Here is a 26,842-nt window from a genome sequence, read left to right as displayed (position 1 = left end):
AAGTTATATCAATGCAGGAAGAATGTAGAAGGACACCGACCGAGCATGTTATACAAAAGAGATTGTATCACGTTACATGTGAAAATCTGAAATGTCTTCTAATAGAAATGTGCACATGAAGACAACATTTCATTCATATACCCTTACATGCGTCTTGTTTCTCAGAATAAGTGTTTCACACTTAAATTGGACTTGTTTTAGAGATACTGTGCAGCTTAAGTGAATGGAAGAGCTGTGAATGGAAGATTGGGTGGAGAAGTGAAAGTGTCCCCACCTAACCATCCCATTTGCTTCGTCTCATGATGACAGAGCACCCGCAGGCATACACCTGTCCTACTTTTGGGACACCCTGATTGGTTCCCACCAAGTTGATCTACGCTACTTGGTCCGTAAAGGTTTCAGATCATCGTTCAAGACAGCCGGATGAGGAAAGCGCAAATGGATATAACGTCTTAAAGGAATGACAATACGTTTGGATAAGATGTGGATGTTTTTTTCAGCCATTCTACTGTCTGCCGTACAGGTAATTGGACTTTATGATGTGCATTTATTGTTTTTCTTAAACTTTCATTAATTGTGGTTCCTCATTCGTTTATTTTTTTTTTAGATGCAACAAGTTTTGGCAACAGGTAAGTGCGTTCAAATTTATAAGCACTTTAAATAACTTTTTGTCTAGTGATAATTACGGACACACAAAATCTATATCGATTATTATTATTATTAAAGCAATAATTAAATACATCTAATTAAGAGATAAGAGAGTGTCAGACGGACAAATCCAGATCCCAAATCATTCCTTAAAATGTGGCAGTGTGCTGTCTAAAATCTGAAAAATTATACAAACTCATGTAAATCATAAAATGACTGAGTATACAATTGTAAAACAATATACACATGATGTCCTGGAAAAATGTTTTTCACAATTGTATTTAAAAAGAAAAACCACACGTCATTTCTCCTCTATGTCCGTTGTTGTACAGTGTTGAATAAAGGTTGCTTTTACCCAGCATTAAACTGTTTTTGCTCCCCTCAATTTCCTTGTTTTCCAGGATGTAGCATTGTGTCAGTGACATCTCCTTCGGCATCATCGCTGAATGTCAAATGGAGCGATGACATTGGAGCTTCAGTCTATTTACTGGACTTACGAGTGATCAACTCCACCAGTATTGCCCCTGTGGTGCTGATGCTATACCCACCCAGCACTCAGAGGCTGGTTCAGGGATTACGTCCGGGCCACACATACCTGGTCACGGTCAAGGTCTTTATGTCTTCCGTTGTTGCGTGCTCAGACACCTACGAAACCATGACAGGTAGATGTTGTTCAACCGGACAAGTGATATTTTCAAGGCAATTCGTAGATTAAACCTTTTCTTGCCTTCCCACAGTACCTGCGACATCTCAGATTACATATTCCAGAGCCATTTCAAGTACCTCCGTCATATTTGAGTGGTCAAGTGTGTTCGGGGCCGACAGCTACATCTTGTATGTGGAGGAGTTGTTCAGTATCCCCACAAACAAATACAACCAGACCTTCACCACTTTGAGCGGGGAAGTGGACGGCTTGATTCCATTCACTACGTACAACTGTTACGTTTATGCCACCAACACAGCGGGACGGGGCGCCAAGAGTAACATCAGGACGATCACCACCTGTAAGTCTACTCAGATTTCCGCTTTTAATGAAAAAAAAAAAAATAATTTAAAAAGGGATGTTGTGGTTTTATTAAGATGCACTCCAGTAGCACCTGTATTTTGTCTCCAAAGTGGTGCAACCGCCAACTGGCGTGACTCTCGTCCCAACTGGAAAGAACATGGCTCAAGTGACGTGGGACTCTGTGGATAAAGTTCTTCTTTATCAAGTGACCGTGAGCGACAATGACAATCCCAGCAACGCGCCTGTCATCATGAACACATCGTCCACAACCGCGGTGATCAGTAATCTAGAACCTTGCTCCACCTACACCGTGGGGGTATCATCGGTCAACGTGTTCTTAGTACCAGGGGAGGCTTCCAACGTCACGCACACAACATCCGGTGAGTATCTACTGTTGGTGGACAGAGACGGGCATTTGACTGAAATTCCTTGATTGACTACTGGGGGAAATGAAGAATCAGTATAATGGATCATCAATCATTGGGCACTTACCAGAGCTAAGGTCAAGATGGTCTTTAAACTTCAAACGGACTCACTGATTGACACCTGTGCTGGTTCGGACAGGTAATGCACTCCATTCACCAATTAACAAATAATCAATTCTGCTCGATGGACATAATCCTCAATTAACCAACGTATCCGGTCATCTGAAATATACGCGTGGATACGTAATGTCCACAAATGCAACATGACCTGGAAAAAACTGCAACGTTGAACGTTTAGGGCTTGGTAATAGGTTGGGGAAATTTCCTTAACCCTCTCATTTTTCCATTCAATGCAATTTGCGGGGCTTGATGGAGCACCTTAGTGGTGCTTAAAAAGCCATCCCGTGTCTCTCCAGCAACCAGCCAAGCCTTCGCAATTTTTAGTCTGTTAGGGCCAAGATGTTTTCTGGATCCATGGCGGATCGCTTTTTCTGTTTGGATCAGCTCTTGAACCCAAAATTTCCCAGTCCCCAATCCAGGTCTAAGACTAAACCTCTGCTGTCCAAGTTGCTAAGGAGGTACTAACTGCTTTCACTCATCTTGTTTAGCCATCAATCCGGTGACGTCCATCACGGTGGTCTACAGCTGCTCCAGCGGTATGGTGACAGTAAATTGGGATTTGGTGTTTGGTGCCAACTTGTACCGGGCCACGGCTGTTGACGGCACCGGTGCCTCGCTCAACTGTACGTCAGCCTCCAATAACTGCCAGATCACCATGCTCAAGTGCGGCGAGAATTACAGAGTCCACGTGACGGCAATCTCGGACGACTGCGAGAGCATCGCTAACACCTCCACCCTGTTCGAGACAGGTGAGCGCTGCCCGGAAGGCCACTTCTCACTTTACCGTCACACGCAAAGCCGCAGCTCGAGGTCACCTTGCCGATAAATCGGCCCAGTGGGATTGCGTTTAGCTTCTTCCTATTGTTATCTTTGACTCTTTTCTCACAGTCACACCCTCTCATTAGTCACTAAGAATGGATACCCAACACCATCAATTTATTGTTCTTTACAGTCTGTTGAAGTGAGGGGAATGCCTCAAAGGTCACTTTTCATATCAAGGCAGAAACACACAATCTGCTTAAGGAAATCGAATGTCCGTAAAGTCTTGTGAAGCCGGAATTGAACCAAAAGAGGAGAAAGACAAAGATATTAGATCTCGATTTTCCTTAGCGACATACACTGATCGACATCAAATTCCCTAATCTCCTTTCTCCAGTGCCCTGCGCACCAGCTCACCCACTGAGCAGGCACGACTGCTCCAGCAATGTGATCCAATTTAGCTGGGAGGAAACCAACAACACCTTGTACTACGTAGCCACGGCCGAAGACAACAACGGTGACATGACTGAGTGCCGGACACTGGACAGCGCCTGCTTCTTCACCAATACAGGCTGCGGTCAGTTCTACACATACACCGTGTATGCTGTCAGCTCAGAGTGCAACAGTGAAGTCAGCCAGCCTGAGTTTGTCCGAACCTGTGAGTAGGATTCATCCTCAATCATCTATCTATCTATTAGATATACAACATGGTTCAGCCCTTAAAATACTGCTGTTCACCTACCGAGTATTTTTTTTTGTGCAACATAGCCAGTTTTATCTTAGAAATCGCAACAATATTATGGATATCTGCAGTTCATGAGATTGTTTGTATTGTTTTTTTCCAGATTCTTGTATCAGTCTCTCAAATGTTCATTTTCTTGTGCTCCGATTGCCTGCTGGAAACAAAATGCATATTTTGAGCATTTTTAATTTGGTTTCAAGCCCTACACAGCCCACAAAAGCATTGTGCATCACCAAAGGCTTTTGGAAGTAATCATAAGCACCAAAGGAAGATTCTGTCCATTCAGGAGAAGACAAAACTCCTGGATATTAAAGGAGGACGGAATTATATTATAATAACAACCGGCTTATATTATAATAACTCCAAACCGCGTGTAATCGTACCACACAAAACGTATCGATACAATACAATATGTTCTGTACATCTTTTCAATGCATTAGCCTCTATGTCACAGATTTGCACCTATTGCAAGTGGGTCTCTAACGTGTCCCTGCGATAAACATGGGGTTCACTCTAGAAGGAAATGATTGTATGGAAAGACTGCAAATAACTCAATCTCCCGTTCCCCCAGCGCCTTGTCTTCCTGCAAATGTGAAGACAGCAGCAGAGTGTCACTCCGAAACCCTGATCACTACCTGGGACTCAGCTGCAGGTGCTCTATCCTACACGGTAGAAGCACAGGGCAACACAGGAGAAACCTACAACTGCACCTCCTCGTCCAACAGCTGCGCAATGACCAACGTGCCTTGTGGGGAACACCTCAGCGTGTGGATCAGCGCCTCCAACGACAACTGCTCCACCAACAGGGTTCTGGGAGAGTCGGCTCAGACCGGTATGTTCTGGGAGGTACAAAGAATCTCAAGCGGGTTACGGACTGGACTTTGTGGCGGCTGATCCAGTCAATCCAGGTCAATAGTTCTTTCTCTGCTCCTCCACCTCCGCAGTTCCTTGCACCCCCGCCATTGTGTCAGCATCAGCTAACTGCAGCCAAGACTCAGCAGCAATCACTTGGATGACAAGCATCGGCACCATATTTTACACTGCACTCGTTCAGGATATGGATGGAAATGTGCATGGCTGTAGCTCAGTCGGCACTGAATGCTTGGTGGAAGCCCTGACATGCGGGCGGAACTACACGGCCCACGTTATCGGAACCAATCTCAAATGTAACAGCAGTGACAGCGATGAGATTGCATTTAGTACAGGTAAGAATAACTGACTGACCAGTCCATTGCACGTCAAACGATGCACTGCACAATTGCACAGTTTCAATCTCTCCTGCTCCTCCTCCTTAGCGCCTTGTCCTCCTGACAACATTGAAGCATTCAGAGACTGTGAAGCCAACCACGCTCTGATAGTCTGGCAGAATCACCAGTCCACAGGCAACTACACGGCCACCATAGAGGATCCGAGTGGAGCTCAACTCACCTGCAACAGTGATACTGTCAATAACTGCAAAATCCCTGATTTGCCCTGTGGGAAGACCTACAACGTTACTGTCACTAACTATGATGGAAACTGCCTATCTAAATCCACATCAATCAGCATGGACTCGGGTACTGCAACGTTAACGATTTGAGCGTAAGCTAAAAAAAAATGCTCAAAGTAATGCTTGATGTGGTCTTCTTCTAGTACCATGTGGCCCAGAGGATGTTCAAGCGGGTATAAGTTGCCCTACAGGCGAGCTGACAATGACCTGGAGCATCTCTGTCCCTGCGGACAACTATACGGCTACCATTTCCAGAGGCTTGGGTCAGCCTCTTTACTGTAACTCCACAGAGACCCAGTGCACCAGCGGAGGCTTGGCTTGTGGCAGCACTTACTCTGTGATCGTTGTAGCCGTCACCGGGACATGTTACAGTATGCCCAGCACAGAGGCCATCGTGCAAACAAGTACGAGAATTTATGTATGCGCTCCTTCTGAAATGCGCCACGAAATGGAACCGAAGCCTTGTCTAAATATGAAAGTAGCACAGTCCTGGGTCCAAGGAAAAATGTTGAAGTGATAAATGTGAGACAAGCTTTATATGTTGAGGAGGAGCTACGTTTAGCTTAAATTGGTAGGGAGACACTTTGCCGCATTTGCGTTAATACTGAGGGTGCTTTGATATTTTCAAAATTAAATATTCGGTGAGCCATTGATTTTTTTAAGGTAACCTAAAGTGAGTCTGAAATAAGTGAAATTTGATTTAAAACTGCAGACGGAATTCAAAGATTTGTCCAAACATTTGTGCAAAGATTGCGAAATTTGTAATTGTCCAATTTTTTTTTTTTTGGGGTGGGGGTAGGGGCTTACAGATACTTTCATTTACTTTGAGGTTGCCATGTAAACTTTCTTGATGTCATCTCACTCTCACCTTGTCTTTCCCATCAGTGCCGTGCCCTCCTACCGCCGTCACTGCTGTGGAAACATGCTCACCAGATCCCGTTCCCGTGTCTTGGGTGGCCAGTGCCAGTGCCAACTCCTACACAGCCGTTGCTGTGAGCAGTGCCGGCTATACGTCAGTATGCACCACCAATGAAACATTGTGCCACTTTTATGACCTTATGTGCGGAGAGGTTTACAGCATCACAGTGGCAGGAATGGACAAGAACTGCACAGGTCTCCATGGAGACGCCGTGTCACTATACACAGGTAACAACACTGAGCGCCAGCGACCCTCACTTCCAAGTCATTGAGACTGGCGCGGCTCACCTCTTCACTGATCCACTTCCCGCAGAGCCATGCATCCCCAGCAACGTGTCCAGTCAGCTGGACTGTGCGGCTGGCATCTCTCATGTGTTCTGGAACCCCGATGCAAATGCTGCCATCTACACTGTGACAGCCACCAATACGGAGCAGACGCTCACCTGCGTCAGCCCCACCCTCAACTGTACACTAACAAACCTGCTCTGTGACCATTCCTATGACATTTCTGTGGCGGCCATCGATGACGTCTGTGTCAGCAGCGACAGCTCCCCCATCTGGCAAGCACCAGGTAATGAGTAGCTGTGATTTTAAGGATACATCAAGCAAAGAAATTGTTGGGACGTGAACAACATCCACAAATTGTTACTTGGTTTCCAATAAGCAATACAGTTAACTATGTTTAGCTGCACTTCCCATCGTGAATGAAGGAAACTTAACGACGATGACACAACAGATTTGCAGAGGTGGGCGTTCAGTCCTACTGACGAACCAGTCCGGACCAGTCTGTCACTGACGGACCAAGCCCGTTTTGCCAAAGACGGGACACTTTTTAAAAATGACCAAGCACTGACGGAAGTGGATTTTCGTCCGTCAAACTAACCGCATCCGTCCGGATGGATGCCCGTTTTGCTGATGTTTTTTGGGGGGACCAACTGATGGACCGACAGACTTCTGATGGGCTAACTGACAAACTTAAGTCACAAACTGACTGATGGGCTGACGATTAAAATTCGGTTCGTCACGAAAAATGACGGAAGGATGAATGACGGACACCCCGGCCGCTGACGGATGACGAATGACGGGCCAGAACAATTTTGTAAGAAGCCCACCTCAGCAAATCCGTATTTGCTAGATAATAAATGAGGGAAACTATTTTGTGTGCTGAAAAGTTACTAACGTGGGCATGATACAACTGACAGTAATAAATTATTTTCACTCCTTAGTTTTGTCTGTATTTAAGGATTAATTATCTATGTCACAGCAGCAATGTGTGATATTTGGGTAGAATGTATACAGTTCAGTTTCTTCTTCAAACGTGTTTATTTTCTCAGTACCATGTGCACCAGCGGATGTCAACACCACTTTGTCGTGCAACACCAATGACTTAATGGTCATCTGGAGAAAGTCTTCTTGGCCACTAAACTACAGCGTCACCGCCACTCCCCTCTCCGGAAATATGATATCAGCCACCTGCTACACGGACAGCACCAACTGTAGTCTGAGCGGCCTTCACTGTGGACAGACTTACAATGTGTCTGTCAAAGGTTGCTATGGAGATTGCCCTGGGCCGTATAGTGTCCCGCAGACCGTCATGACAGGTATTAGGATGTATCATTTCTGGATAGGATAAGTAATGAGGTTTGAATGACTGAGCAAAAGAAAAAAACGAGTGATATTTTTGTCTGTGCAGCTCCATGTGCACCTCAGAGCTTGGAAGCAATGACAGACTGTAGCACAAACTCCATTTGGGCCTCTTGGAATGCTTCTTTCGGGGCAACCACCTATACAGCAACTATGACGGGACCAAATGGCTTCGTTGAAAGCTGCGTGACATCGAACCTCGTTTGTTCTTTTAGTAATCTACAATGTGCAACAGAATACAGTATTAATGTCACAGCTCATGACGACTACTGCGCCAGCGCCTCTGCTCACATGACAATGACCACAGGTACTTTCTAAAATTGGCATATTTAATGCTTTTCATTTGGCAGAATACAACATTTATCTTTCTGGTATCTATTCCTCAAGGACCGTGTGCCCCAGTCAATGTGACCGCCGTTCTCCAGTGTGGCTCTGATGCAGCGACAGTATCTTGGCATGCCAGCGCCGGGGCCACGGCGTACCATGTTTTGGCTTACGGCTACCAGCATCAAACATCCTGCTGGAGCATGTCAACTTCCTGTCAGCTGAATGGGCTGCAGTGTGGAGCAGCATACAATCTGACTGTTCTAGCTGAGGACAATGCATGTAACAGCACAGGAGGCTCACAAGCAATGTTGATGACAGGTAGTGAAAAATTCATTTCAACATGAAATTGTTAATTTAAAAAAAAGTTTTTTTCCAACAACAAATCAACTGATGCAACTCAGATGCCGGGTAATAAATACAGTATGTTTCACGTCCTACTACGGACTACCTCCAAGTTGTGTTACGCCCTATTGCGTACGTGTAATGTTCTGACAAAACCTCTGGCCGGGCATCCACGGCATTCCCAGCGCTGTCACATTTGTCTTCTCGCGACCATCCCATTCTGTTCTCAGTGGTCTGTCAGCCGTGGAATATACTGTAAACGTAGTCTAACACTTATCAGCAATAAATTATCATTTTTTTCTCTCCCAGCTCCATGCTCACCATACATTGAGAACAGCACCCAAATCTGTGGCACTAATTCCTCCTCTGTGTCCTGGATGCCAGTGGCTGATGCCACAGGTTACATCATTAATGCAACAGCCACAAGCGGCCACTCAGTTTCCTGCAGCTCAGCGACTCCAACGTGTGCGCTAACAGATTTAGAGTGTGGTGCGACCTACACGGCCACTGTTGTGGCTCAGGGAAGCCGGTGTGACAGCCCACCGGGAGCAAGCACTAACATTACCACTGGTAGGTGCATTGTTCAGGTCCGTTTACCTGCTTTATGCAGCTAATATTCACCTTGTTATCATTTTGGGTATTATAGCTCCCTGCCCTCCAGTGGTTATTTCCAAGCAGTATAAGTGTGGCAACAACACAGCCGTGCTCAGTTGGAGTGATACTGTTGGACGTCTCAGTTTCCAAGCTGAGATAGCTGGAGATGGCTATGTGGACGGTTGCAGGACGACAAATACGAGCTGCGTAGTCCACAATCTTCCTTGTGGCTTGGATCTCAATGTTACTGTGCTGGCTGAGGGAGAACAATGCAACAGCGCCCCTAGTGTCTGTCATTCACTCCAAACAGGTAAGTCGACCATAGCAAACACTCATTTTCAAGATTTTTAAGAAACTACTGCAAACAAGGAGTACAGGTTATCCTCTTTAACCTTCTTTAAAGCCATAGCTGACATTAGTGACATTGCTTTTGCCCCCTGGATCCCTTACCGCGTAAAGAAAATAGTCAGGATTTGAAAGTTCTGGAGCCCCCAAATAATTGAATTACTTGTGCCAGATTACAGGGCACCAGGATTACTTCGCTTTTAGATCGTAAAGAGGCACTCACGGACAGTGGTAAATATTCACAGACATGCTTGTACTAGAGATGCCCCAAAGGGGGGAAATGACTGGTTTTACACCTGGCAAAGCAAGCGAAGAAGTCCCTGGGAGCCAGGAAGGACTTCCTGTCTTGGGTGGAACCTAGCAGGTAGAGCTATCATGCTGAACGGAAAAACATAGGATTTGTGCTCTTTAAAAGGTATAGTGTTGGTTTTCCGAATAAGTAGAGAGTCAGCTATGGACTTGCTAGAGGGCATAAATTCTATAAAAGGGGACGAGGCGAGAGCTGCGGGGCGAGCCATTTTGGACAACCCTCTTTTGACACTAGCCTATGCCCAGTCAAGTCAAACAGCTCAACAAGGAAGCTGTGTCGAGAAGTCCCGTATACCACTTACTGGTGACTCATCCGGAGAACACGCTCCCCAGAAGAAATACACGATATTTGCAAATCAAACGACAGGCACAAGATGCGGCCAGAGTGGGTAGGGTTTTTCACAGATGACTCAATTTACTACTGGCAGGACCTGGTGACAGTTTGCGTTTTGTTGCATCATGCTATATTCATTGTTTTTTGTCATTTTTTTTCTCAATTCTTTCTAGCCCCGTGTGCCCCAGTGAACATTAGTGCCACACTGGTGTGTTTCAATCACTCAGCCCTGGTGTCATGGGTGGGAAGCTACAGTGCTGTTGAATACACAGTGACGTTGACCGGCCAAAATGAACACACACATCAATGTCATTCCAACACTACCAGCTGTCAAATTTCACACATCCACTGTGGAGAAACATATGACATCAGCGTAACGCCGCACTCTGAGTCCTGCGCTGGAACACCGAGTCAAGTCTACAGCTTCAGAGCAGGTGCGCGACAATTATCGGTATCACGTTAGGCTAAATTTAACAAGACTCAATTCATCTGTTTTGCTCGTTTACCTCCAGGCCTTTGCTCTCCCAGTAACGTCACCATGTCTCCACCGTGTGAGGACAACAACACAGTGTCTTGGTCCAGTGTAACAGGGGCCGAGATGTACCTAGCCACAGCCACAGCCCATGATGGACACACACACACTTGCAGCTCCAACGTTTCTAATTCATGCCAGTTCACTGACCTTCACTGTGGGCAAAACTATTCCGTCACCGTGGTGACCGTGGACCGGGGATGCCGCAGCGAGCCGAGCTCAGCTGTGGAAGTGACGACTGGTGTGTTGACTAGCTGCCCAGATGTTTTTGACACACTCGTGCGATTACTAACTTCCCTTCTGTATCATGCCAGCTCTGTGTCCACCCACAAACTTGGCGGGTGAGGTCGCCTGTGACACCAATACAGTGACCATCTCATGGGATCAGAGTCCGGTGCCAGGGGTTTCTTATATACTGAAATACGAGAAGCTCTCTGGCACGCTTCCTCCTTCATCGTGGACGACCTCAAACACCTCACACACACTCACCGACCTACAGTGCGGACAGCGTTATGCCTTCTACATTGCGTTCCTGGATGGGGCTTGCCACAGCAGCTACAGCCCTTCCATGGAATTAAGCACAGGTATGGCATGTCTACCTGAAAGACCCTACAACTCGAATGACCATCTAACAAGAAACCTTGAAAGGAACAATGGTCACAGCATGTACTCATAGAGTCATTGTAAACATGACATGTTTTGAAGCATGCCAAAAGAAGAGGTGGCCTTGAACCCTGCAATAAGGCTATTTCAGCCAATCAGAAGTCTGAAAAAAATTATTTCCAGAAACGGCACAACAACGTCAAATCGAGGTCCTGCACGTAGCGATAAAAATATGATTGTTGCTGAATGTTTTCTCAGCTCCCTGCCAGCCCACAAACTTCGCTGCTCAGGTGGACTGCGGGATGAACAACGGGAACTTCTCCTGGGCCGAAAGCAACGGAGCAGCTTTTTACACAGTGGAGGTGACAGGGGAGCACGGCCATGTGGCATCCTGCGAATCCAACCACACCTCTTGTGCTGTCAGACTCCACTGCGGACGCTCATACTCGGCCTCGCTGGTGGCGTCCACCGAGAGCTGCAACAGCACTGAACACGCTGACATTTATTTTGATTCCGGTAAGCAAAGACTCCATGAGTGCCAGAAAATCACTTTTAAAACGTCATTCAATTTTCTACAATGAAATCAGAATGCCGCCGTTAGGCTTTTGTGTAAAGCTAATGGGTTCCGCCACATCACTGCTGTTCTGTCGTCCTTGCACATGCGAGCTGTTTATTTTGGGATTCAGTGCAAAACGGTCACTTACAGACACCTCAACCATCCTGATCCAACTGTCCAAAAACTGGATGTTAGGTTACACCAGCACTACACCGCTGAGATAGACTACCCCAGAACTGGATGAGAGCTATAAAAAAAAATGGATAAATAACTCCTCTATTTGACCCGTCTCTCATAGCTCCCTGTCTGCCAGAAGATGTTGTAGCTGTACTGGACTGTTACACCAATGTGATGAATGTGAGTTGGTCAGAGACGCCCGGCACAGACAACTACACGGCCTGGGCCATCAGCGTAGAAGGACACACAGCTTCCTGCAACTCCACATACAACAACTGCTCCATCCATGACCTGTATTGCGGCCACGTCTACGAGGTGGTGGTCACCTCGTCCTCCGTTCAGTGTGAAATCATCGCTGGTTCTGACTACAAGGTCCAAGCCGGTGAGTCCTACTTCTTTTTTTCTTTTTTTTTAAACCAGAAACAAATGTCTCCTTTGTGGCAGAACAGATGAAACATGCATGGTTCTATGTCTTTTCTTTCCGCGTTAAACCACATTTTAGCTCCATGTAAGCCGGAGAACGTCACAGGGGATCTCAACTGCAGCTCCAACATCATGACGGTGATGTGGGATCAAGTCAGTCCACTGGCTCAGAACTTCACGGTAGAAGCCACATCTGCTTCAGGTGTGAACGCCACTTGTGAAACTGATGAGAACAACTGCTCCTTCTTGGACCTGAGCTGTGGTCAACTTTACACTTTCACGATAATGGGTCACACCAACGTCTGCATGAGCGAGATGAGCTACCCCACACAGAAGCTAACTGGTACGCCTTCTTCAAATTCTTCTCACAATTGCCTTTTCTTTCCCTTCTTCGTTCAGACTTGCTCATCTCTTGCTTTCTAGCTCCATGTCCCCCTGGTGAGGTGTCCACAGCGATAAACTGTACCAGCCGAAAAGCTCTGGTCAGCTGGGATACGGCCGTTTCAGCCACAGCTTACATTGTACATGCAACCTCCACCGACGGACGCAACTCCTCCTGCAGTGATATGGGAGGGTCATGTGAACTTAACAACCTGGTCTGCGGACAGAACTACTCGGTTACGGTGGAATCAATGCATACTGGGTGTGCCGGTCCGGCTACGACTGCAGTCTTGCTCACTACAGGTGAGCTCAAGCATGCCCTTGTAGGAATGCAACCTTTACTCACCTTGAGGCTTGACGACTTATTAAAGACAGTGGCCGAAACGTATTTGGCAGCAAAATTAAGTACAGTACATCAACACCATCTAGTACGGCCAGATATGAACGTTGAAACTAGATAACCGCAATAGTAAGGTTGACCATTTTCACTTAGGGGTGTACTCACTTATTTTTGCCAGTGGTTTAGACGTTAATGGCTGAGTTATTTCGAGGGGAGAGTAAACGGTAAGCCCATTGTGTCCAGTTGAAATGGAAGCATTTTGCTTGAACCAAAACTACCACATCTCTTTCCCCAGATCCTTGCGTCCCCGTGAATATCTCCGTCTACTACAGTGTAAATGATACCCAGGTGCTGTGGAGTGCAGCAGATGGCGCAAGGTCCTATTCGGTGTGGGCTAGAAATGAGCAAGGTTGGGCAGCCACATGTAACAGCACAGAAACGAGCTGCCATCTGAGGGGCCTGCAGTGCGGTCAGATCTATAATGTTACTGTGACAGCACACAATCAGGCTTGTGATAGTTTCACCTCTGACACCCATCGGTTGATGACAGGTGGGTCACAGCATCACCAATGGACGCATGTGATAATCTGGTCGCGGTTGTGAAATCCTGTGTGTGTGTCCTAACTGTGTTTCAGAACCATGCCCGCCTACCAATGTTTTGGCCAATGTGGAGTGTGATCAACTTTTAGTGACTATTTCCTGGGACCAGAGTGTGCTCGCTCAGGGTTATGTCGCCTACGTTTACAACCATTACTACACTTTGATGTGTGAGGCCGAGGACACAGAAACCAGCTGTTCTGTCTCGGAACTCATGTGTGGCATCCAATATGAGGTGTGGGTCGTGGCCTTGGGAGAGGTGTACAACAGCTCTGACAGCACAATGGTGACATTCACATCAGGTATTTCAAATCGTATAACACTATCCTTCAAAAGTCACCCTAAGTGGATGTGCATGTGTACAAAATTTCTCCGTAACAACCCAAGGCTAAACTTAGCTCATCCCCAAAATACAAAGCTTGCTTTTTAGTTGAGGGTCACTTTCCCATACTACACATTTTATTCACTATCAAAGAATTATGCTTAATCTGTTTACAGTTCCATTGAGAACAATCAGGAATGACAGATATTAAATTCCTCTAGCTACCTTTTTATTCCGATGTGTCCCAAAGTATTGATTCTTGCTATGCAAGTGACGTTAATCCACAAACTTTCACAAAAATTGGTGATGGAGTTGGGCAAACGCCTGCAAACCAACGCACAAACCAACCAACAGGCTGGTTACACAACACCACAATCGGAGTAATTGTAAATCTAACAATGATGCAACTCTGCTATAAACATTATTAAGACATCATGTTCTTAAATCTGCAGAGCCTTGCCAACCGGGCAGCATTGAAGCCGTTGTGGATTGTGAGATCAAGTCTGCTATAGTATCCTGGCTACCTGGCTTTGGAGACGTGTCTTACATGGCTAAGCTAACAGCCTCATCGGGCCACACGACAACATGCACCAGCAACCAGACCTACTGCCTGCTCGCACCTCTGCAGTGTGGCGAGGAATACAACGTCACTGTGGCGAGTGTCGGGGAAACCTGCAACAGCACTGGCCTAATGTCAGGATACCTTGCCACCGGTAGTGTGTGATCATTACATGTTACACACACATTGTCATTGCTGAAACTGCTTTCATCATTTGAAACTCCCCAATTTGCAGAGCCGTGTGCCCCGATGAATCTCTCCATCCACTTCAGTATGAGCGAGGCTCGCGTCGCGTGGGGTGCAACAAGGGGCGCCGGGTCTTACTGTGTCAAGGCTGTGACTGACCAGGGTCTGACGGCTACCTGTAACAGCACCGGCACCCAGTGCACCGTTACCGGCTTGCAGTGCAGTCAGATCTACAACGTCACCGTGGCTGCAAAAAATGACGTCTGCAACAACACAGCGACATCTGAAACGTACCGACTCATGACAGGTTAGTCGGACTAACTGAAATGAGGATAGGCTCCAAGCCCTTCCGCCAGGGACATTTTCAGTTTTTTGGGAGGACCAAGGCAAACCCAGTCAAGGTACCTCCAATCCCCTGACAAAAGTTTTCTTTTTCTTTTGTCTTTCGCCGCAAAACAATGTCCTCATCAGCTAACAAATTAATCATGTCATCCTGAGTAGTCATGAAGATGTGAATTACTCACATCTTGATTGAAAAGGATTTTGCGATTCAGCATACATACAGTACCAATTGCCACCTTCCTATTAGCCATGGCTTTGACACCATCTGGTGGAATCTTAGAACATTTTAGAAAGAGCACAAAAGGTGCAAAGAGATTTGTCGCGAATCATGATTTTCCTGTCATTGCAGAGCCATGCCCACCTACCAATGTTCACGCCAATGTGGAATGTGAACAGCTTACAGTGGCTGTCTCCTGGGAGCGGAGTGAGCTCGCTGTGGGTTACGTTGCCTACATTTACGACCATTACAGATACTACACTTTGATGTGTGAGGCCGAGGACACAGACACCAGCTGTGTTGTCTCTGGACTTATGTGTGGCATCCAATATGACGTGTGGGCCATAGCCTTAGGAGAGGAGTACAATAGCTCTGACAGCGCTATGGTCTCGTTCACATCAGGTACAGACTTAATGCTAACCACAGAATGCAAAAATGTACACGACGTACTCAAATGTGGCCACGAATTAGGTATCATCTATCAACAAAATCGAAATAATCATATGAATTAATGTCATTCCTGGACGGGTACAATAATACATCCAATTTGTATGGCCCTTTTCTTAAAACTCCAAAGCGCTGCATGCTAAACGAATGCAGTTGCAGTAAGATAGAACACACACTGCTTATCTCTTGGAAGAGATCAGAGAAAACAAACGGATGGACTTTTACATTTTCAATCTGTTTTCCCAGCTCCATGCCTGCCTACCAACATAAACGTGGAAGTCGACTGTAACTCTGACGGGGTTGCAGTGGCGTCCTGGAACCGTCCTTACGGCATGGCAAACATTTCCCTGACCGCCAGTGGAAGTCTTCAGTTTCACTGCCAAGCTGAGCAAAACAACGTGTTGAGCATTTGCAACCTGACGCGTTTAGATTGCGGTGAAACCTACAACCTGAGCCTCACTGCCAGCAACAACTACTGCAACATCACGTCAAATATGCACTCGAACTTCACCACGCGTGGGTTTGCCAAAAATCTGTTTGCAAAGCTCTCGTGTCCGAAGTTTGTCTGAAAACTGTAACACAACTATTCCACAGGCCCATGCCAACCTCAGTATGTTGGCGTTGATCTGCCGTGCGGTTCTGAAACTGCTGTCCTGACCTGGGAGGAGAAGCCTGAAGTGGAACTTTACATGGGAAGCGCTGTCCTTAGCTCAGGAGGGGAGGAGCATTGGTGCAACTCCACAGGTTCTTCCTGTGCATTCCCAGCACTCTCCTGTGGGGAGATGTATAACTTGACCGTCAAAGCACTGAGTCACGGCTGCTGTAGCCAAGTTAGTGACTCTGTGTACATTCAAACAGGTAAATTACTACTGTCATTTAAGAATTTGAAGAATTGTTAGTGATTTCATTAGTATAGAACTACACTGCATCCTACTAAGAGATGGTTGTGATATTTGGGTTACCCTATTTACCGATGAAAAATTTTGAATGTAACAATGATTTTTCTTTCATTGGATCTCAATAAATCATGCAGGTTGCTTCTGCTATGCAATAATGTATCGTCATGACTTGTCTTTCCTCATCTAAGAGCCTTGCCAGCCTGTGGTTGTGTTGGCTCAGTCGCCCTGTCAGAGTGACGAGCTGCAGCTCTCCTGGAATCCTGCTGGCGGTGTGGTGTTTTACCTCATCACGGCCACAGGAAGTCTGGGCTATGTGGAGAACTACAATACGACGCAGACTAGCCTGACTGCTGCTCTACCGTGTGGACAGAACTACAGCGTCATCGTGCAAGGACAAGGAACCGTGTGCAACAGTGACCCAAGCAGCCCTGCCTTGGTCAAAACATGTAAGATCTCAAAACAGAATTCCACATAGAGTGCCTAATATGATTTCATTTAAAAGTTGCATCCGTCCTTGTATTTCATCTCATTGCGATATTTAGCTGCATTTGTAAATGTGGTCACATACACCTTATGTCCTCAGCTCCCTGCATCCCTCGTGACGTAATGACCTATGAGCAGTGTGGGTCGAACACAGCCAAAGTGTTTTGGTCGGGCAGTGATGGCGCTAAAACATACACTGCAGAAGCCATTGGTCTTGATGGACACAGCCACTGGTGTTACAGCAACCACACCAACTGCACTTGGGACGACCTTCACTGTGGGGAGGAGTACACCGTCCTGGTGATGGCCGAGGATGAAGACTGCACCAGCCTGCCCAGCAACAGCTCCGTTGTCTACATGGGTATTTACACTGGAAAAGAACTTCATTTATTAAATGTAGTCTTTCCCTTTCATCTTAACAGAGTCATCCTCTTCTATCTCTCCCTGTCCTCTGCAGCTTATTGTCTAACTGCAGCTACAGTATCTGTAAGTCTTCCTGCAATCTTCGCTTTGGTCTTCCTCTTTGTCTCTTACATGGCGGCTCATTTCCAGCATCTACCCATGTCCAAACTGTGTCAATAGGGCCTCTGCAGCTTTGTCTCTAACCCTACAAGTCTGTGCTGTCCCTCTGATGAAATGGTAAATAGGCTGTCACTTGGACAGCGATTTTCTATCTTCGGTACTCAAAGCACTTCACACTGTACCTAATTTACGTACTGATGACGCAGCATCAGGAGCAACTGGGGGTTCAGTATCTTGCTAAAGGATAATTTGACGAGGTCACAACGGCCCAGGGATCGAACCCACAACCTCTGGGTTGGGAGACGACCGCTCGACCACTGATCCATGCCACCTCGAATGAAATCATTCCTGATCCTTCCATCCTGGTCACTCCCAAAGAGAAAGCTTGCACCTTCAACCCTGCCACATGCAGCTCTGTCTTCTGTCCATTGCGACCGTCTCCAAACGTGGCTGGTCTCACTGCCATCCTCTAAAACTCTTCTTTCATTTAAGCTGATGCTTGTCTGTCACAGATCACCCCTGACACTTTCCTCCACCTGCTAGTACCCACCTATTCACCTTTCTTCCACTCAATTGCTCTGAACAGTTGATCCCAAGTGTGCACCTTCTCCACTTCTACTCCTTGTGATCGTACCATTCCATTGACCTCCCTTTCATTGACACACATGTTCTGTCTTGCTGTGACTGACCTTTATTCCTTGTCTCTCCGGTGCATACCTCCACCTTTCTAGGGTTCTCTACCAGCTCCCTACTCTTACTGCAGACCACAGTGTCAACCTCAAACATCAGACACAGACTCCTGTCTGACCTCCTCTATAGCATGTATTAAATTGATAATCCAAATAATTTAAATGATGGTTTTTGTTTTATTTCAGAACCTTGTTCGCCCCAGAATGTCCTTGCCTCTGTGGATTGCGACGTGAACGCTGTCTCGCTTAGTTGGGATGTCAGTAATGGAACAAATGTGTACGTGGTCTCGCTTGAGACGGGGACCCAAAGTGTTACGCAAAGCACCAATGACACCGAAGTCCACTTGTCAGACCTTAACTGTGGGGCAAACTACAGCCTCACGGTGACACCTCACAACCATTACTGTGTGGGCATGACCGCCGTAACAACTTCCATACAGACAAGTAGGTCAAATACCCCTGAGGCTAATCACTAGGAGCTGTGAGGTTAGTTTAATTCACGTCTTGTCTCTTTAGGGCCTTGCCCACCAGAGGAGGTCTACACCATGCAAGACTGCCTTTCTGGTACTGTCATGGTCGCGTGGCAACCTGGCAACGGGACCGATCACTACACGGCCACCATGGGCTCTGACAGCGGCATCTCTCAAATCTGCATGTCATACTCTGGCGAATGCAACGTTTCTGGACTGACTTGCGGACAAAACTTTGCTGTGTCCGTCACAGCGTCCAACCGGCAGTGTAACGTCACCTCCATGGCACAGCACAATGTGCAGTCAGGTGAGGTTTATGTGCTTTACAATCAAAAAGGCACTTTGACTCTGGCCACGGAATGAATACATTTGAGCTTAAGGGAGGGTATATCTGTATACAGTAAACCCCCACTACAGGAGTCTAGGAACTGAGCCCTGCAGCAAATTGTAAAATAAATAATGAGTAGGCTAATTAACGCCCCAAGAAAATCAGCGGGGATTTACTGTACCAGAACATCATATTGGAATGATTGGATAGTTTCTGTGTTTGAGTCTGATTTGTTTTCCGTCAACCCCCTTCAGTACCATGTGTTCCCACTAACGTCTCTGTGGGGAAAGACTGTGGTAGCAACACTGCTGCCGTGTCCTGGTCTGCCAGTGACGGTGCGACGCAGTACTTAGTGACAGCCTTCTGTTACCATGGAAATGTCAGCCACCAGACCTCTGACCTCAACTGTACTCTGGATGATCTCATGTGCGGTAGCCGGTACTCCATTCAAGTGGTGGCAATGGATGACAACTGCTCCAGTGTTCCCAGTCAAGTTCTGCTGTTTGACTCAGGTGAGGGGCTCCTACAAAGACCACCATGCTATGAATAGCATTGTTAGCATGGTACAGCGACACCAGTTTTTAACATCTCCAACATTTTTTGTAATGTGACACTCCATATATGATGCAGGGAAAAAACTGGCAAGTGTGCATACAAAACAAAGACGATTTCTTTGCTCACAATCACCAGTCTTTTCCCCAAAACGAGACTAACCTTTGAGTTTGAACATTTACGATTGTCGACCTTGACTGACAAATACCTTAAAAGGTAGATGACGCATTAATTCAAATATTTAGGAGTTCAAACTTTGTTTTCACATTACTTAAGCGTTTGAAACCTTTCACAATTTTTATAATGCCTTGCTTTTTCCATCATTTCAACCTATCGTATTAGCATAGAAATCTAAAGGCATGTTTATGCATTCCCAGCCCCATGTCCACCCCAGAATGTGACCACCCAGCTAAGTTGCATGTCCAATAACATGACGGTTTCTTGGGACTCCGTCGGGTACGCTGACTACTTTTTGGTGTGGCTAAGTGAGGACAACGTACTAGGCAGTCGTGACACCTTTAACACCAGCAGCAACGAGTATTCCACCGGGCATCTGAACTGTGGCAGTAGCTACGCCGTACAAGTCATAGCAGTCAAAGGAGATTGCCAGACCCATTCCGCTCAGAACTACAGCTTCTTGACAGGTATGAAACTTCACTTGTAAAATCCATTCTTCTTTGCACACGTCACTCACCAGACCAAGCTTCTCAGCCATTCAATTCTTCTCGGCAGACCATTTTGACAAAGACAGAAGTGTTTTCTAATGTAGGGAGTAAAATTAAAAAGTGAAAAATTAATACTCAAATAAAGTACAGATACCAGGAAAGTCTATTTAAGTACAGTATTCGCACTTAGTTACTTCCCAGCACTGTTCTCTGCCCTTGAAGTTCAAACCACCTTTGGTCTGTCCAGCTCCGTGCCAGCCTCTGGGCATCCAAGGCAGCCTTGACTGTGTGACCAATTCTGCCTGGATCTCATGGGACTCTGCCCTGGGCGCCGACTGCTACACCGTTTTAGCGCTCGGGGAAGATTACAGCATGGCCAATTGTACCACCTGGACCAACACCACCTGCGAGGTGCAGGACCTTGCGTGCGGCGTTCTTTATAACTTTAGCGTGACGGCCAAGGACAGCCAGTGTGACAGTTATCCCGGCGCCACCATTGACTTGCAAACAGGTAATTCATTTGATCTTTTTTATTGTAGGCCGACTCACAAAAAGTTACGGTCTTTGCCGCATTTTTGCTCTGCTATGTGCCAACGTCTGGTACATTTTTAAAAAACCAAATCAAATATTAGCTATTTCTTTCTATGGGTAATCTTGTAAAACGAGGTTATGGATCTTAGCTCGTGGTATACTTATGGTTTAAACTATTAATATAGGAAATTGTAAACATTTTGGGTGGTCAATTTTTCGCGGTTCTTATATTTACTTTTGGGCTAGGTCGTCGGTTTACTGTAATCCTATGCAGGTGACAAATGCTTGGCATTGTCAATCTGTCCCTTCCCCAGCCCCCTGCTCCCTCTCTGGCATCACGGCCATCCCTGAATGCCACGACGCTTCCATCCTCGTCATCTGGGAGCTCACGGGAGGCGGCGAGGGCAACACCGTGTACACCGCCACGGCCGAGGCCAGCGACCGCACGTACCTGTCCTGCAATGGCACTGGCACCGGCTGCACCCTGCACGGGGCACAGTGTGACCTCCACTACACCGTCATCGTTGCCGCTTCGTCAGACCAGTGCAGCAGTTTGAGAAGTCCGCCTTATAGAATAAGCATGGGTACGTATGTTACCTCTGTATTTTGGCCATGGTTTTTGTCAAAGCCGGTGATAAGTCGCTCGTGTTGGGTTACATATCAGACAAGACAACGTTGTTCATTCTTCTCAGAACCGTGTCCACCGAGCGAGGTGAATGTCAGCGCCTCGTGTGAGGACCACAGCGCCTTGGTGTCCTGGACCCCCTCCCCCGTCGCTGCGAGTTACCATGTTGTCGCAACGGCTGCGGATGGACACACGCATACCTGCAGTGGCTACTCTACTAACTGTAGCTTGTCCGGGCTGCACTGTGACGAGCAGTATGCGGTGCGCGTGACGGCCAGTCATGAGAACTGCACCAGCATGGCCAGTCACAATGTTACCTTCAGCACGGGTGTGTATACTTCATTTGGTTCAAGGGCCATCCCTCTAAAGTGGTGGCATTTTTTCTGTAACAAATGAATTCAATTATTTAGAAGAATGTGTGTTATTTTTTTCATGCTAACGTTTATATGAGTGGCGCACTGTTAATGTTGTGTCATCATTCCGTGAGGTGCAAACCATGCGTTTTGTCATCCTATTAAACAATCAATTAATTCAAATGAATGATCAACGGAGTTGCTCCGACGCCGTTGGTGTTTACGTTGCTACTTCACACTAACAAGTGACGCCGACTGGGTTGCCATGTTGACATGAAGGAACAAAAACACAATTTTTTCCAATCTTTCTTTTTTTCCTTGTTAAAAAGACAAACTGTGCAAAAATTCAGATTTAAAACTATAAACAAGAGGACTTCTCAAGGTGTTTCCACCTGTACAAATTACGGCAAAAGCGTACAACGTGACAGGTATGCTAAAGTAATTCACAATGATTAGCATTCACAATGATTTATGATGTGGAATTTAGGTTGGCCTTCTGAAAAGTATTACATGAATTTCACTTCTTTTAATTTAATTGAACTACTAAAATAAATATAATCATCGGCGATACTGTAATTTATTGCGATGCACCAATGAGACTGTTTATGCTTTTTAATACTTCTCCATTTGTCATTATGAAATCTCACTGTGTCAACGGACAACAAATAATCAACGAGATTCCTTCTAAACCTTGTACAGGTCCCTGCCAGCCTGAGGGTCTCTCGGTAACCTTCCACTGCAGTAATCAGTCTGCAGTGCTTTTGTGGACTCCCAGCGATCATGCTGTGGACTACTACGGCTGCGCTCAGGCGTGGAGTGGAGAGATGCTCTACTGTTACAGCACCTATCCCACCTGTACCATTTCTAATCTGGACTGCGGGACTCTTTATAACTTCAGCGTCCAGGCCTCGGATGGCACGTGCAACAGCTCCTTCAGTGACCCGGTGCAAAAAGGAGCAGGTAGCAACCGTTCAAGAATATTAAGACTATCCTCCGAGTTAACCTTTGTTGTTGGGTTAGGACAGTGGGTCTTTTATAAATAATATATTAAGAGCAAGGATTTTGCACATATGCACGTACAGTACAGCATTTTTGTCATACATCTGGTTAGGAAGTGTGTGGTCCTATGTGCCCCGCCCCCCCTGTAAAAATGGTGGCGTCCACTGTGTGTACACACACTTTGTAGCACAAAAGGATGACATTTGAAAATATTTGGATTTTTTTTGTATTTTGGGTCACTTTAAGAAAAAAAGAATCATTACATTTCCTGGTCATAGAATGACATTCAAGATATTTTTTACTGCTGACAAATCAGGTTTGATCCCAAGTGTTAAGATATTTAGCCAGTCAAGTGAAAATGGTTGGTATAGAAAACTCTCCCCCTCTTTTCAGCCCCGTGTCCTCCAGACGCTGTTGAGGTGCAGCCTATGATGATGTACATGGAGATCCAGACATTGCAGTTCAACTGGACGGACATAAGCTGCGCATACACAGAGTACCTGCTGAGGTTATCGGGGAACCTGCTGGGAGACAGCCAGACCCAGTTTGAGGTGTCTTCCTATTGGACGGACAGGACCTCCTTCGAGATTCCGCTTCCCTGCGGTTCGTACTATGTGGCCACAGTGGAGACCAGGAACACGGCTGGAACCAGCGACCCGTCTGTGCCTCTTCATGATTCAACAGGTAGAGAAAAAGTGTTAATCCACTCGTTTTTAGCCTGGAGGCGGCCATTTTGTCTTCTGTCGGCTGAAAATGACATCACAACTGCTCATAGCGACCAATCACGGCTCAGATTCAGAGAACAGGTCAGCTGTGATTGGTCGTTGTAAGCAGTTGTGATGTCATTTTCAGTCGACAGAAGACAAAATGGCCACCCCCAGAGATGGCTAAAAACAAGTGCATTTTGCTACTTAACTCATATTCCACAAACGCAAAATTAATCAGAATGCTGTGTTTCAACTAGTGGGCCTGCTGGGAACATATTCTTGGAAAAAAATATGCTTGCGTTGACTTCCGCTTTAACAAGAATATGTTCTGTGCGCCTCCAATAATCTAAACATGGCATTCTGATTAATATTGCATTTGTGGAATGTGAATTGAGCAGCAAAATCCACTCCAACCCTAACCTCATTTCTCTCCCCCCAGCTCCATGTCAGCCTTCCACGGTGTTGTACAGTAGCAACAGCTCCATCGCCAAAGTTTCCTGGAGCCCTTCGGCGTTTGCCACCACGTACGCCGTGTACAAGCGCAATGTCTCACTCAGCTCCCGGCTGTGCACCACCACCGGACTGTCCTGCTTTCTGCTCGTCAACACCGCCTATTCAGACCTGCTGGTCACGGCCAGCAACGGCGCCGGGGAAAGCCAAGGGTCGACCGTCTCGAGTGGTAGGAGCTAGCGCTCGCATAAAAGTTGTATTTCAACAATTCGGTTTGGAGATTCTCACCCAGCTTTCTCTTTAGTGGTGTCGCACGACGTCAGAAAAAGAGACCTCAGTCAGAGTGGTAAGTTCAAAGCTTGTTTTTTTTGTTTTTTTTAAGAAATTGTGCTTTTCCTCAAATGACAAGAAAGATGATTTGAAAAAGTAACTTAGTTACTTTACTGATTACTTGCTTTCAAAAGTAACTAACAAGCTATTTTTTTCGTTTTGTCAACCCTGCTTAACATAAAAATGACACCCGCTTTTGCAGCTTAATTGGAAGTTCATTTTTTAACTGTGACATTTAAGAATAGTTTGTTTTTACTGAAAAAAAAATAATAAAGACAACATTTTTGACTTACCATAATTATTTTATGATACATCCAAAAAATGAGTCTTTTCTAGACTTCACTTAACATTAATCCATTTTTAAATCATTTTTAAGTCTTTTTTTTTACTTGATACATTTAACTATTACTGTTGTAATTTCAACACTCAACATTTATCATGTACATTGTTTATAATTATAACGATTCAATTTGCGCTCATGTTTTTTGGGGGACGTCGTGTTACTGAAGCTAGAAAACACTCTGTCGACAGCACACAGAGTGTGCAACAATCCTTAATACTTTTGTTTTATCCGACACAAAGTCAAAATCGTGACTTTCCAACTTGAAAACGCAAAGCCCTCTTCTTCCTCCATTGTTGTTTATGTCGCATGATATGCACACATGAGGCCTCAACGCGCTGAAAACGTGACACGCCGCATACATGATGTCATTCCCTCAGACGGGAATGTGACGTTCAAGTCTCCCACAGTGCCTCACTGTGTTCAAGCTGTAAATACAAGAGTTTCACTTTCTTACGTGTACCATAATGTCTAACCTGAATTTCGCAGACAAGCTGAGCGAGACCCTCTTGCCTGTTGAAAAAATGTACTTGACCCGAATAGAGGCAGTAACTACCGTAGTTGGATTCCAGTTGAGGAATATAAAAATCCACGGCAGAAAATGAATTAAAAATGACAGGAACGGAGTTGGCCCACTCTAGTTCTCACTTGTTCAAATACAAATCATGTGTCTTTTCCCGATTTTCATTTTCAGAAGGCCTTTCTGTGCCTGTGTTAAACGTCTCACTACTGACCAATGTGGTGGTCATGGTGGAGTGGCCCCAAGAAGACGTCCGTAACGACACCGCTTACAGGCTGGTGATCACGCAGCAGCAGGGGGTCTCTGAATCACCCCAGGAACTGATAGTGCTCGGGCAAAGCTACATCCTCACTGACCTGAGCCCCAACTCCACGTACTGCCTCACCGTCTGTGCCTGGAATGAGACCGACGTTGGACCGGAGTCGGATCCTGTGTGTTTGGAAACAGGACAGGATAACTATCATTCAGTGTAAATAACAATAACATAAACCACACACAACAAGTCTTATCATAATGTGACGAATAAAGTCACGCGACATCTTGTAACTTTAGACCTAGTAGCGCACAGGAAACGCTTTTTGGGGACTCCGTACACTATATGGGCAAAAGTATTAAAACACGACACTGAATAAACTGATTAATCGTTTCATTTATTAATTGTATTATATATTACATAGTGTTGCGCTGATAACGCAAGTGATTATTATATGAAAATCATTTGATTTCATCTCCTTAATTTTAACATTATCTCTCTTCTTTTCAGCTCAAATTTAACATAATAAATGTTGCCTTGAAAACAAATTTGTAATGTGAGTTAAAAAAAAAAACATGCCTTTGTTATATATAGCTCTTATAACATTTACCACACACACAAAAAAAAAAAAAACTGGAGTTCATTTGGATAAGTCCCCTACAAACAGACATTTCAACTTTAATTGTCAGGAACAAAACACATCTGCACATACAATTTTATTGACGTATTTATGAAATGACTGAGAATATTTACTTATCATCTTGGAAATAAAACATGAAATGTTTCAATGTACCCCCTGCAATGTGCTTGCATACCCATTGGGAAACACTGTACTATATTACCAGTACTTAAAAATCCCAGACGTTTGGATTTAGACCATTATTGAGTGGTGGAAGAGAAATGAATCCCAGTTTGTTTCTTTTCTTTCAAAAAACTATGGAAATGTGTTGTCTAGAGTATAAAATTCATTAAGTAGGGAGTAAGGAACAAGTGAATTAATGATATAGATAGAATAAAAGATACATCTGTGTTTTCACTCATGGAGACAGCACTTCAACACCAAATTATATTTATTTCGCTAATCCGTGATTGTGGCACATGATGCAGACACTTCACCGTACACTCTATTATGTGATGTTTTTCTGAAACTAATGCTAATACTGTAATGCCAATGTTAGCTCTGTTATGGCTTAAACATTTAAGGGCGTCTGGGTAGTAGGATTTTGGATTTGCATTGAAATTGCAGATCCTAGCCCTTGAGCAACGTTTGTCCATATGGGTCCTTCCAGAATTGAAGGACAATTTGGGCTTCAAAATTCTTGAAAAACAATCCTTCCCTTTTCATATTTTCATATTCATATTTATCAAAAAATAATACTAATCATAAAAAAATAAAAATAATAGTTTCTAAAGCCTGAGCAAACACAGCAACAGAGCTGCAG

The 26,842-nt window shown here is 45.4% G+C and overlaps 1 protein-coding gene across 1 annotated transcript; it reads left to right on the top strand.

Annotated features, from left to right (window-relative positions):
* The first annotated feature begins 316 nt into the window (after positions 1–316).
* On the top strand, positions 317–25,735 carry LOC147141187 (uncharacterized). Its single transcript, XM_086042223.1, has 46 exons — positions 317–523; positions 608–629; positions 1,050–1,310; positions 1,386–1,652; positions 1,765–2,034; positions 2,688–2,948; positions 3,356–3,616; positions 4,272–4,532; positions 4,645–4,905; positions 4,996–5,256; positions 5,333–5,593; positions 6,075–6,335; positions 6,421–6,678; positions 7,442–7,708; positions 7,801–8,058; positions 8,139–8,396; positions 8,730–8,990; positions 9,067–9,324; positions 10,176–10,436; positions 10,515–10,775; positions 10,849–11,118; positions 11,396–11,653; positions 11,992–12,252; positions 12,373–12,636; positions 12,717–12,977; positions 13,310–13,564; positions 13,650–13,913; positions 14,386–14,646; positions 14,728–14,985; positions 15,370–15,639; positions 15,931–16,200; positions 16,279–16,542; positions 16,772–17,029; positions 17,167–17,427; positions 18,464–18,721; positions 18,794–19,054; positions 19,330–19,587; positions 20,005–20,271; positions 20,540–20,803; positions 21,138–21,407; positions 21,516–21,776; positions 22,501–22,761; positions 23,194–23,484; positions 23,947–24,186; positions 24,262–24,303; positions 25,322–25,735. Exons 1-46 carry the CDS (start codon positions 461–463, stop codon positions 25,618–25,620), a joined length of 11,439 nt encoding a protein of 3,812 aa, XP_085898349.1. The 5' UTR covers positions 317–460; the 3' UTR covers positions 25,621–25,735.
* Positions 25,736–26,842: the final 1,107 nt, after the last annotated feature.

This window comes from Filicampus tigris, chromosome 10 (genome assembly GCF_054856515.1).
Source record: "Filicampus tigris isolate MCC_2025a chromosome 10, RoL_Ftig_1.0, whole genome shotgun sequence".
NCBI lineage: Eukaryota > Metazoa > Chordata > Actinopteri > Syngnathiformes > Syngnathidae > Filicampus > Filicampus tigris.
Note: the sequence above shows the minus strand (reverse complement) of the source record. Positions and strands in the feature narration are given on the sequence as shown.